This window comes from Microplitis demolitor, chromosome 4 (genome assembly GCF_026212275.2).
Source record: "Microplitis demolitor isolate Queensland-Clemson2020A chromosome 4, iyMicDemo2.1a, whole genome shotgun sequence".
NCBI classification, from domain to species: Eukaryota; Metazoa; Arthropoda; class Insecta; order Hymenoptera; family Braconidae; genus Microplitis; species Microplitis demolitor.
Genome location: NC_068548.1, coordinates 3,867,039 through 3,881,586, shown reverse-complemented (window position 1 = coordinate 3,881,586; position 14,548 = coordinate 3,867,039). Strand labels below are relative to the sequence as shown.

At 27.6% G+C, this 14,548-nt stretch overlaps 1 protein-coding gene across 3 annotated transcripts in view; it reads right to left on the bottom strand.

The window, feature by feature from the left end:
• The window catches only part of LOC103574876 (suppressor of lurcher protein 1), a 331,756-nt gene that overhangs the window by 3,058 nt on the left and 314,150 nt on the right, over positions 1–14,548 (bottom strand). For all 3 annotated transcript variants that reach the window (XM_014442139.2, XM_053738735.1, XM_053738733.1), the window contains exons 11-12: positions 9,428–9,635; positions 5,120–5,364 (exon numbers count right to left, since the gene is read on the bottom strand). In XM_014442139.2, the coding sequence (XP_014297625.2) occupies positions 5,120–5,364; positions 9,428–9,635 (453 nt within the window). The remainder of the gene's footprint in view (positions 1–5,119; positions 5,365–9,427; positions 9,636–14,548) is intronic.

Genomic DNA, 14,548 nt, shown 5'->3' with positions numbered 1-14,548 from the left:
ACAAGTAAACTAACTATAATATTGGGACCATATTTCTCTATGCTTCATATTAATTATACGGAAATACCAAATAATGAATGATTGTCGTCATTATAATCAAGGATATTTTGCATAAATACAATCGATGATTTTCGACCAACAGTTTGTTGTGGTAATATCTTTTCCGGTTATTGTCAACATCTATAGTGATATATTATATAACTAGATACATATGTTCTATATTTATTTATGAAATCTAAATATAGAATGCTGCATGAATTTATGATTATTCCTCTTTCATAAATATATATATATATATGATGAAATATAGTGATAGAGAATGGGTAAAAGTACAAATTAGTTTGAATTCAATGAAGCTGCATACCTAGCGTTTCACTCGTTATTTATCTCCGTTAAATCGCAGCTTACATGAACAAATTTTGTCAACAACATCGAGCATATTAAAATAATCATTTGTGATTCACTATTTGATCAGCAGCAAAGGTTATTTTATTTGATTCTACTACATGTAATTAAATGATGCAAAGATTCATTATATTTTAAGTAGAAGGTTATTAAAATAGTCGGACTCAGGTTGCGAAGTATAAATATATGAAGGGGAAGTTGTTTAAGAATTTTATTAGTTTATTATCAAACAAATAACAAACTTGCATATTTTTTAATCAAATATATGAATATGTATGATAAGTGATGCGAAATGATCATCATTTTGAGTTTTGGTCATAAGACGATTCGTTGACTGTTGTAGATCACTTTGTTCAAATGCGAAATGACCACCGCAAAATTTTCTATTCTAGGTGATTTGTGACCGTCATTACATTTTCAGTTACAAATTTAGGTTTGGTCATGAATTCGGTCAGTCACCTCTGGCTAGAGAAAATTATGAACATATTAGTTTTAAAATAGTAATAATAAGTGAGGTTAAAATTTGAAATTCACTAATTAAGCCTTTTTCTATGTATAATCCATAAAATATTCCGTTGACGATCTTGTGACCATGACGTGAGGGTCAATAATAAACTGATCAGTCAGACTCGCGTCACTAATTATTATATGCAGTGCTGCCAGAACGTGCGATATTTTTACCCCCTCTTGAGGTGAAATAGCATTGACTGTAATGGCAGGAGGGGGTAAAAATATCGCACGTTCTGGCAGCATTGATTGTATGTATTTATATGTAGTGTTCATATATATGATATAATTATATATGAATGTATTTAAATATATATACATTTTTTTTCAGAAGGAGGGGGCGATCATGGAATAGAAAACCATCTTACCCGTGTCTTCCGTGTAAAAGTAATGTATAAATTATTATCATTATATTTGCTCAATAATAATAATAATAATAATCTTTAATATTGAATCACGATTACGTTCGATTCAAAGCAATTTTCAATTGGATATTTAACAATGAGCAATACTCAAATAAGTAAAAGTTCAAGGATAAAATCCGATATCCGTTTTCTGCCCGCATATCGTCGAGTTTCTTGTTAAAAAAAAAACTATCAACTAAATAAAAATAGAATAAGATAAAACAAATAAAACTAAAAGTAAAAAGAAAAAAAGGTATCGAGGAATGAAATAAAGGACGGATAAAGCTAGATAAATCCGTTTAAAGCTCTGCAAAAGATTAAAAAGAATTTGGAATAGAAACGAAAATACTAAAAAAAAAAAAACAATTTGGGAACAAATGAATTAATTTGTTGGACCTAGACAAAGGGAAATTACAAATTACAACTTTTTAAAGTATTCCTGTGATTTTATTCAATAAATTTCTTGTTTTAAATTAAATTTATTTTCCTCAATATAAAATTTTTTCAGCGTTAATTTTAGCACTAGCTTTTTTGCGATATTTTAGTAGCTATGTTATGCGCATTTGTTTGGTAATGAATTAATTACAGTAGAGTCTCTATAACTTTTTCGTTCTGTAACTTTGACTTCCCTTAATTTCTCCTCCGACAGCAGGGGAAGTGTTCTCCCACTCTGTCACTCAACTGTACATGCGCAAAGGTAAAACGCGGTTCTGCGTATAGGCGTTGCGCATAAACTGAGTATTCTAACCCTAAATTTGTGTACGTAAATAAACATTTAAGTTAAATAAGCTTTAATATTGTGAAAATCAATAAAAAAGAAAAAAAAACTTATTACGTGATGGAAAATGAGTTTCACTGGAAAAATTGATTTTCTATTTAAGAAGTTTAACAACAATAAAATTGACATATTACTTTTGGAAAAAACCTAACCTTCAAAATTTTAAAATTCGTGGGTGTTTTCGACTGACTCACTGTTTTTAAGCCACGCCTTCTAGTAAAAAGAAGGGGTACTTCTACAATTTCAATTCCTGGAATTTTGGATTTGTCTCAGTCAAAGTTAGAAAGACTCCACTGTATTTAGTGTCAAATTATTAAGAAGTTATTAAAAAGGGAAAGTCAATAAAAATTTGAAAAAATTAAAAAAAAAAAGAAAAAAACAAATAGTTTAACTCCACTTGAATGTCGAAAAGTAAACAGCTCAATATGACTCTATTCATTGAAAGCAGCTTCGATAAAATATTACAAAAACCTCATGTTATTGGTGTGTTTATTTTTTTATCAACTCTATTCATTACTTGTTTTTCCAAACTTTTTATTTGTCTACTTTATCTAATTTTTTTTTTAATGTCATCCTTTTTATTATTTCCTATCGTTGAATAGCATGACTGGCGCGACAATTTTTGTGAATTTTCCGTGTCTTATGGATTTATTTATAAAGAACTACAGGAGGTCAAAAACCTTATTTGAAATGTCTCAAATGTCGTAGCAACGATTGCATTAGTAGCATGGTAGTGGTAGTTGTAGTGGTGATTGAAGTGAACCGTAATAGTGATAGTAATGGCAGTTGTAGCAGAGTTCACACAAGTTGGAACAAAATACGTGGCATAAGCTTCTTTTCCACTAGCTTGACACCCAACGTCTTTTTATTTCCTTTTATTTAGTTTTTTGATGTGTGACAATTTAGACAAGACGAAAATTCAATTTATATATTTATTTATTTATCAACAAATATATATATATATATCATTTTAAATATAAATTTATAGCCAAAATATTTTTATAATAATGATCAAATAAAATTTAATCGACATGTTAATTAAATTTGTAAAAGTCAAGATGATAAATATAATAATCTAAATATTAGTCACTGTGTCTATCGTACGGTAGCATTTTGAAATTACATTAAATATTCGGTAACTGCTACCGATTATATTTTTCCGTGAAAAGTTTAAGAAAAGTGCAGTCGCTGGATGAATAACGCAAGTCAAAGATTATTACCCGCGCTTTGAGTTGTAGTTGACTTTTAAAGTTTTTAAACTATCCAATCATATAATGCAGCAAACCTATTACTACTTTATACGCTGCTCTTCAGTAGAGTTATTGATCAAGATAAACATAATTTGAGAAATGCTAGATGCGATATTTATGTTTGATATAATCAAACATACGATGTAACTATCAGTAAACATCACTATCAAATTCAACTACAGTTATTAAAGCTAATTACTATAATATGGAAACTAAGTCAGTATGAGTGGGTAAAGGTCAATAACTTGATGGATTGGATTGATGGAAGTTATCAACAGATATAACGTGTAATAATAATTATAACACGATAATGATAATTTGACCACAATTCAGTAGTAAGTCGTATTAGTTACAGCAGTCCATTAGCAAATATGTACGAAGTGTTGTGACGAGTCTGAAATGTATATAGGGATGAAACTGCTATAGCTGAATGAAAGTCCACATTTGAAAATGTATTTACATTTTCAGTAAGTAATCCAGAGTAATTAGTTAATAATAACTACTTATTAAGAAACAGATTGTTTACTAAGCATTCACGCAGGGGGGGGGGGTGAATTACGAGACCTTGATTAAGCAAAACAATTCACTTAATGATGAATGTATATCTATTAGGACTTTAAAAAAAAAAAAAACTTTTTTTTTATGGTACCCAAGAATTGAAAGTATAACTAAAAATGAAAATTTTGGTACTAAACCGGGCTCTTAATAATGATATTAAGGTTTGCCTCAAGCTCTTAAAATCAATCAGAAATCTAATTTTTTAAGAGCTTGACATTGAAATGAAAATAACTTGTGAACAATGCGGAATTTCGAAAAACTTTATTCGCAATAATTTGTAAGGAATAAAATTATCTACAAAAAGTTCCAATGACATTTTTTGATAAGACTGATAGTTTCACTGGAAAAGTAAAGAAATCTTAAAATTTGTGAGCTAGAAAATTCTAAAAAAAAAAAAAAAATTTTTTTTCCCGTGTTATTTAAATGGAAAATAGAAAAATGGATTGAGGCAAACCTTAATATCATTATTAAGAGCCCGGATTGGTACCAAAATTTTTATTTTTAGATATACTTTTAATTTTTGGATACCATAAAAAAAATTTTTTGTTTTTTTTTTAACACCCTAATAACTATATAGTAGTATAATTAAATCGTTTCTTTTAATCAGGGGATGTCTATAATATGAAATCCAAAACGTTTTTACATGATATTATTTTTGTTGATGACAAATAAATTGAATTCGTCAATAATTTTAGGTATTATTTCGAATAAATAATATCCTTCCATTATTTTTGTTGATAAAATACATATTTTTTATTTACACTAAAAATCTAAGGCTTGTTTCCAACTACAAGCTTATGCACGAAAAAGTCCAACGCTCTTCTCGATACTAATCCATTAAAAGAATCGCAATCCTACATTTTCGCCCAATAATATAAATAGACTCTCATTACCCATGCATAAATCAATATATTTATCCATATATTTATTTACTTATCTTAATTAAACTGCGAAAATATAAGTAATGAAAAAGTGATTATTATTTTGATAAAATCTACTCCAAAGACATTAAGGAGATACTTTTTAAAAAGAAAGTTATTTTTATTTTATAGGAAAATCTAATGATGGCATGGAATTAATTAAAAGATTAAAGGTACATTTAATGGTCTCTCGTTTCAGCTGACTAATGGGAACATGATAAATATCGATTATATAAGTGAAGTAGGGGCAAGAGTGATAATAATGGTAAGAGTAAAAGTGATAGCAAGTAATCTTACCCGTGGAAGTGGATCCATTAAGAGGTGTCTTCATCGTATAATTATCTTCTTCGTCGAAGAAGACATAGCTGGCATTGAAGCCTGTCCCGTCCAGTCGATCGTTACTTTTGAATGTCACCCGAAAGAACTTCCGGTCGCTTTTGACGTCGAACTCCTTCAGTTGGCCACAATGTCGCGAGTGCTTCCGATCGCGTGTCATATAGTTTGAAAATTCAACGTAATCACTTGCTGACACTGCTTCGCAACTGGAACAAAAGACCTAAGTTAGAAACGTAAGGACCTATCTTCTGTTCAGTTAACTAAGACAGTATTGTCTGCTTATTTTGATGACGGTGATGTCTTAAGTATATTTGAGAGGTAATTTTTAATCAACAGTACTAGAAATTTACTGGCATTGATAATTGTATCTAATTGATCATTTTTTTTTTTATTAAGGATTCAAAATAATGAATTATCTGTAACAATATTGTTGATACCAAAGTATAATTTATGATTTAAATAGTTAAGATATTATTTTTTAGCTCGGGGTAGACGAAAACTTTTATTGAAGTCTCTTTTATTTTTTTGGCATCATTTTTTATCTCAGAACTTCCTTATTTATTCGGACCTAAGTGGCTATTTGTATGATTGATTTCTTTCCTGACGTCTACATACATATGTATACCTAAAACTCAAAGACAACCCTAAAATCTCCAGATATCTTTACTGTTTACTTCTTTTCCCAACTGACTTATGACAAAAATTTATCATCTATTAATGTCAGCAAAAAATGCCACTGTTATTTATGTATCCATTGTGACATAAAATGTATAACTAAATCGATTTCGTGACACAAGTATATGGTCAGAAATGACAGTATTGTCATATCTTATATTTATTGCTTATATTTCAACTCACTATTCTTCAATAATAAATTTATCTTAGATTGTTATTGTATCATGAAAATACAAGCAGAACATTATCTTTGATAATATATATCGTACAATAAACAGTATTTATTTATTAAGGGGACCCGGTGGTCTAGAAATTTCGAAAAATCGATTTTTTTTTATATTTCGAAAATATAGTATTTCAAAAATATACTGTGAAAATATGGTGATGATTTTCCCAGTATTTCATGTTCTAAAAGCTATTTGGTAGGCTGGTCGAGTGAGTAATTTTTATTCTATTGTTTGGCGAAAAACATCTACTTCGAATTCTATACCTAACTTATAATAATGATAAACAAGTCAACACATAATGAAAAACAAAAGAAAACGGAAAAATGCACAAGAAAAAAATATGGTGCTCGAATAGTTGATTAATCGTAAGTATATGTTCAAATCTAGTTTTCTTCAGAATTTCTTTGACTAAAACTTTGGACGCGTTTATTTCGAAACTACGTTTTTCTTCCTGGCGTAGGAAAAAAAAACTATTCAGTCGATTGGTTTCAAATTTAAATATGCTATTTAATACACTAACAGCTATCGCAGGAACTAGAATAAAATTTTTGCGTTGAATATTTCTATTTTTTAACATGCAAAATGTTAAGAAAAAAAATGCAATTTTTGGACTACAAATTTTAACAAAGTGCCACTTCTTTAAAAATTTTTTTTTTTTATTCTAGTTCTTGCGATAGATATCTTTATACTGATTAGAAATCCATTAAATTTTTTTGTTTCAGACGCATAGAAGAGCTAAATTGTCTTACGCCGCCCGGATCCCTTTTTTTAAAGGAGCTAACTTCAACGCCATCTTTAAAATGTTAAAAATAATTTTTTTGTATATTTAAATAACAATAAAATAATCCCTTAAAATTTCAAAGGTTTAATTTTTATTAAGATATAAAAAAAAATTTTTTTAAAATCATGAAATTTTCAGCCTCTAGACCACCGGGTTCCCTTAACCTAACCTTTGACTAAAGCCCTCCCAGAAAGTAAGTCGCCGTCGGAAATTTTCGGTTTGTAATGTTAATGTGAGGTAATGGCGTAAAATTAGATTTGTTTTCTAATAGTGGAAGTATTATAATATAGTGGTTTCTATTAGTCAGTTAAAAAATCTAATGACTATTTTCCTAAACCGTTTAATTGAAATAAACTAATTAACTTTCGATTAAGTTATCTATCACACTCCGTATCTGTACTCAAAAATATTAAAAAAATAAAAAATAAAAGCTTTAATTCGTTTGGGAAACAAAAACAATTAATCCCTCCCAATCAAAGTTGATCAAAGCATCCATCCAAACAACCACTTTAATCTCAAACTCTGCAGAGTTTCCAATGTCATCTATAGATGTCACCATCACAACATCGCTTACAAAACATTCTACCAACTTTACATCACCTTTATTCTCACATACTGTCTGTATACTACGTACACACTATAACGCTGTATCCACTGTCATGCAATTGAATTTAATAGTAAACGTGAAACTTGTTAGTATATAAAGTTTTACAAGCATGACAGCTTGTATCAAGCTGAGTTCCATACTCATTAGATTAATGATACATATTGCTACGAATATTAACATTTCAATCAAATATTCGGTTAAATATAAATATAATACATAACTTTGAAACGTATAGCGAGAATTCTCTTTTCTTATTTTGTAATAACGCGATCCCAATATTTTGTTAAAGTCGATACTGGTGTTATTTTATTTTAACACCGCTCTTTTTACTGTGTATGGTATCTTCTTTGGTATATAAATTTTATATAAGTTATTTATCTTCAATAATGTTGTTTTTTCGGCATTTTTATTTATTAACAGTATTGAAAATCTCTTTTCTCACACGGAGAGCAAAGAATAGTTCTAATTCCTATGTAGACTGGTAACCATTACTATGTTACATAGTAACAAGGATTTTTTAGCCTCGAGAGTCACGGTATAGAGCAATCTACCCATTCTATATAGTAACGTTGGCTATGCTAGCATAGTAATGATTACCATTCTGCATTGATGAAAGAACTATGCAAATGGACATGACTACAATGTTACCTAGCAACATTTACGATGTTTTATTTATTTTATATTTAGTAAATAAGGTTATGAAAAAATAAATAACTCAAGTTACTTTAAATATATGTAGAAATTGAATTAATCTATTGAAATAATTAAAATATTGCTCATAATGAAATATCATTTTTTGATAAAAGATGAAGAATAATTTTAAAAATTAGAATGTTTAGTAATAAACAATTTATTTACTTGGTTTGTTTACTTCGTTGTCTTATATATATTTATTAAACTGTAATGACAGCTATTCAAGCATGGGACTGAGTAGCATTCTACATAGCCCTGATTCCCATGCTAGATAGCGATTTTTACCATTTTACTTGTTTCAATGTAACATAGTGATCATTACCAGAAAAATGGTAATAAATCCTATTCTACATAGCATTATTTACCATTTTACAAAAATAAGTCTGGTTACTATGTAGAATGGTAATCATAACTATTCTTTTCTCTCCTTAAATTAGATATACTTTTTTTTTAAATAAAAGAAAAGTAGATTTTTTTACTTTTTTTAGAGATGGTCTGTTTTGCCTGCTCGGATAAAAAATGTGTAGATATGGCAGAACTTTTGTTTAATTATTTCAAATGGAAGTCCAAAAAATAAGATTTACCGTATGGTGAGATGCACAAAAATCCATTATTTATTTACCGGTCCCGTTTTGCCCGCCCTTATCTCCCCTCTATATAATTTATAGTTAACAAGAAAGCAAACAATTAATTATCCTCTGTAATTGTTTATCTTACACTAAAAAATTTATTATTATTTAATAACTTAATGCTATTTTTTAATATCAATTATCAATAATAACCATGTTTTTAATATTCTAAAAGGTACAATTTAAATAAAAGTATTTTTCATATTTTTTTTTTTTTGGAATTTCAAGTATAAAAAGTATGATAATTATTATTTCATGAAAAAAAAATACTTTCAATAAAAATGGAAATATATATATATATATATATAAAATTTAATAATATGATAAATTAAAAAAAGTTTTGTATGAACTCAACTTTAAATGGTTAAATTAAGTCAAGAAAGATAAACGGTTAAAACTTTCTCGATTTACTAGAGTTAATAATGAAAATAAATATTGACTATAGGAGTAATGTAAGTATTGAAGTTAAAAAAAAATTAATAGTAATATCAAAGTAAAATAATACATAAAATTTTAAAATAAAATTAAAGAAAAATAAAAAGAAATTTAATTAAATGTAATAAATATCTATATATAAATACATCTATGGATGTACATATAATTTAAAAGTAATAAAAATTAATTAAATATTAAAATAAAATTTTATATGAAACTTACGGTAATACTCCTTCAACGTCAAAATAATGAAAATGTAGGTGTACTTTTTCCGTCGGCTGAGCATTAAAAAAATAATGGCATTCTGTATCACGTGGATAAAATCCTGGATAATTTGGTGATGCAAATGTACCATTTCGTGTTTCATTACTGTTGAATACAAATGCGCATGGAAAACTGGATTCTTGTCGTCCAGTTGTTATTCCAAAGTCTAATTAAACATGTAAACAAAACAAATATTTATGTATTAATTAATATTTATTATTTTCATTATTTATAGTTGTAGTTTAACGTAACAATGTATTAACTCTATTATTTATGATAGTCAAGTTGAGTTTCATACTTGAAACGCATTCAACGAGAAGAAAATTAATTAAGTTTTTAAAGTCGGAATTGAATGCTACTTTAACTACTCAATATACTTAAATAGATGTATTTTAGTACTTGGTATTCTTAGGTTTCATAAATTGTAATAAATTTGCATCATGGATATTTTATTTATTTCATCTCCTCGAGGCGGAATTCGCTTCGAAAGAAGAATTTTAGAAATATCATTTATAAAAAAAAAAAAAAAACTCTGCAGAGTGAAATCGAAGTTAAAACTCGCAGGTTAGATTACAAACTCTTGCAGTCACGGGCCGTAGCGTGACTGATAGATTTATAATTACAAATTATATCATAGAATATTGATAAAATAGAAAAAAAATTAAACTTATGAGAATACGCAGCTGAAAGTATAAATTATTTCTCAATAAAAATGAATGAAAATAAAGTGCCAACTATATATATTTACCGCAGTACTTGTATTCCGACTGGGCTTATCAGAGATAAATCAGTATCATTGAGTATTTAATTACATCTATTGCTTTCATCGTAAATATACAAATCACAGTCGATTGTAATGGCAACTTATTATAAATTTGATTATTAATAATGCAGCTTGCGGCAATTCCAACATAGTTTATATTTAATAAAGCCATGAATACTCAACGATGTCATTGTGAAATATTTAAAAAAATAATGAATTTCAGTAAATGAAATTTGTAAAATAACGGAAATGAAAAGGCATTTAAAATTTTTTCACTCATGTTAATATTTAGAAACTTTATTTTATTACCTTCAATTGAATTATATAGAAAATATGTTGGATTATAAATTTATACTGTCATACAAAACATTCAAAAGCTTCAATGAACGAATTGGATGACGACAAATAGAATAATATAAAATGAAAAATATATCATTGCAGGTATATGTACTGTTGTATGAAAAAAAAACCTTTTGTGGAAGAGCATCAATAATCCACAATGAGATAAAATATCATGATGAAATGAAATAGATTCATATAAAATTGAATTATATTTTTTTAGTCAATTTAATTACAATATTTTTTTTACAAATTATCAGTTAATTAGTCGCTAATTTATTAGCATTTTGGTGGAAGTAATTGGTTAAAAATAAAAAAAAATTAATAAAGCAAATACATGAAATATTTTCAGAGGTCAACAGGATCAAACTGATACAGTTGTCTTTGTGTATGGAACCTGGACTGAGTTTATGTTTTAATGAGAAACCGGAGATACAAACGTGTGTCCTTTTGATTTTGATATGACTGCTGGAGATCATAGTGTCACTCTGTTTGTCTGAGGATTTAGTAGAGATAAGTACTCTACTGAACCCAGAGTTAACGATAATCGGGTCTCTGTTACCTAACACTCAACAAAAACAAATTCACCAGCATTAAACTTATTAATCGTTATAATGAAATTGCTGAAGTAGAAATTTTTTGAAAAAGTTATGTGGGCATAAAATTTTTAACACAAGGATTTTAGTTTTCAGTAGTAGTTCAGCGGTTGTTTAGTAAATCGACACAAGCCTAATTTTAGATATATGCGAATCTGCGGGTTGAAAATGATCAATATCTTCCCTAGGGGTTGGTACTTATTTAAACTCGCTAAATTAGTTTCGTACTTTATTTTAACCCTGTATAAATAGGAATTGTTTATTATAAACCTCAACAACCACATGTTGTTTTAACGAACTAAATTGACGGTTGAGCTTGTATATGCGCTAATGGTTTCAAATCGGCTCAATTTGAATGGATCGAAGCTCTGTCTAATGCAAGTAATTATTAAAAATTTATTACGTGAGTTAGAATGAAGTGCGATTTCAGACAAGCGAGATAGTAATTATAGTGCTATCAAAAATAATATATTATATGAAATTGATTTATAGGAATTTTTCTCTTTACACTATTTTATAAAAATAAAAATTAAAAATAACCTAGGTGAATACTCTCTTGAGAGTTATTTTATATTTTTTTTTATAGTCTCTTAGTAAAGTTGGAAGAAATTTATGTGGAATAATATTACAAATATTATTTTTTTATTTATTTTCATTAGCTCAAAAAAAATTAATTATATATCAAGGTATAGCTAACAAAAAAAACCTACTAAATAAGTGGATCATAAAGTCTAGGTCTCTAAGTACATTTAAAACCTCCAAATAAATTTAAGAATAAATTTTTTTTTATAACATAAAGTGATGGTAATATAAAACATTGAAAAGTTATTTTATAATATTGATTGTTTTATACTTTATTAGTCGATAATCAACAAGGCAAAAATAATCTTATTCGTTAAAATTCTACACGGAAAAAAATGATGCTCAAAATTTTAATAGTTTGTAGTTTATTTTCGACTTAAAATTAGTATATTCGATACTTATATCGAATCAGGATCATTATATATATTACAAAATGGCTATTATTTATATTAAAATTTGATTTAAATAGACATAGAAAAATTTAAAAAATGAGGAACCGAAAAATTAGTAAACGTACATATTAATATATAAAGATCCAGTATACGAATTTTTCATTTTATTATTTAGCACTTATTCAATATATGTATATAATAAATTAATTTATAATAACGAATAAATAACATTTTATATTAATTATTAGTCAATGGGATAGAATTTATAAAATAAAAGTTAAAAATTTTCGGTGTTTTTATGAGCGAAAAATCAGTATCTAATATACTAATTTTTCATTTTATTATTTATCACTTATTCGATTTATGTATATTGTAAATTAATTTATAATGGTGAATGAATGACATTTTAAGCTAATAATTGATCAGTGATATCGAATTTATAAAATAAAAGTTTGTAACTTTTGCAATTTCCGGCTGAAAAAATCAGTATCTAAGATATCAACTCTTAATTTGACCAATCATTACTTTTTAATAGATTATGCTATAAATTAATGAACTTTCACTGATAAGTCAGGTATTATACCTAAAAGTAAAAATATTTACTTACTTTTTGAAATAATTGATAGTAATTTTTAGGAATCTACAAAAATTAGTAAACTACTTTGCATTAAGCGCATAATAGTACTAATTACTGATAACAGATTCCACTTTTTACTATTATTTATTAATTTTTAATGTTCTGTTTTTTCCGTGTATTTTAAATGCAAATAATTGGAATAGCTATGGTGAAAAATTTCTAAAATTTGATTAAAAAAAATATTTATATGTCAAAAGTTATTAAGACAACAGGAAAATTTAAGGATATGAAATTCTGATTTTTTATGCAAGAAAAATTTTTATTTCGTAATTAGAGCTTCTGTTTGCACAATAAATTTTACATTTGTTTTCGTAAACACGTAGCACAAATCTTAGGCTTATACCGCAATAAATATCTATTCCATCAAACTCACGTTTACTTGCCTCTCTATTCGATATTATTCGAGAAGGAATGAAAAAGCACAGCGGTTATTAAAGAAGGGATCTTAATATTCAAATTTGAAACAGTAGCGGGACTATTAATTAAGATATTCATGTAAAAAAGTGTATTTTTATTCCCAATACCAGGGACGGTTGGTTTTGTACGTGGGTACGTCAACACAATTTCTCACGAAAAATGCAAATAATTGGCCTAATTCTTTTTCCATTGGCTTTAGAATTTTAATGTCTAGAACTCTATTGGAAATCAATATTTAAATCCTCCTGGTTTGATTGTAATAAACAGATTAACCACAAAACCGACGATTTTATTAAATTCCAAGTATAAATACTTTTTTTGTCCTTTTGTTTCCTTAACTAAGTGGTTCGAACGTCACCAAACAAAATCAGTTGAACGAAAAAAAATGATGAATATTTATAACCTGATAATGCTAAAACTTTTTTTCATTCATTGCAACCAACATAAATTGCATACAAGGGATGTTTTGTTTAAAACAACCTTGTGTGTAAATGAGGACTGAATTAAAGTATGTTAGTAACCAAAAAGGTTTTTTAAAAAAATTTCAATTCAATTAAACGAAATGCACATATATGAATTCGCTCTGTCCAGAACCGAATTTAGCACTACGCGTGGAAATATGAGTTTATGAGCTCCTCGAGCTCGAAAAATTGTTGTAGATCCATTTTCGAGCTCTTCGAGAACCTGTCTCGTAGATTGTCTCGCAGTCACGGGCCGTAGCGTGAATCGTAGTTTGTCTTTGCATAAACTGATATTTAAAATTTTTTTCACATAGTTAAATGTTTGTTCCGAACGATCTATTAAATTATTTTTTTTCATGAGTTGCATCAATAATTTTAAAATAATAAATACTGACACACGGCCTTCGTCGTTCCGTTATTGGGTCTTTCACCTTATTTCTTCGTTTAATCATTAATTTTCAATCATAGTACATAATTATTTACTTTTTACTTTATATAATCAAATGTCATATCGTTAGTATTTAGTTAGTAAGTTAGCTACCTCTGGCGCTGATTTTGTTCTGCACAAAGCGAATATATAGTTAAGTCTGCAAAAGAATGAGTTTTTTTTTCCACTACTAGGTTATGATGAAGTCGATGAATTGCCACTGCGCATGCGGAGCAATCATAATTGTTAGAAAATGGTGGAAGGAAAATCATTTTTTTACAGACCCTATGCACGCATCCGAACATAACCTTCAAAATAGTCAGAATAGTTTTTTAGGACCTAACAAAACTGATATGTTACTAAAAAGTCTCTCGAAAACTGAACTAAATAAAAACTCATTTTTAAATTTTCTTTATAACTGAAATACTATTTTCTTCATTGGCCTCAATTATAATGTTAGTAATA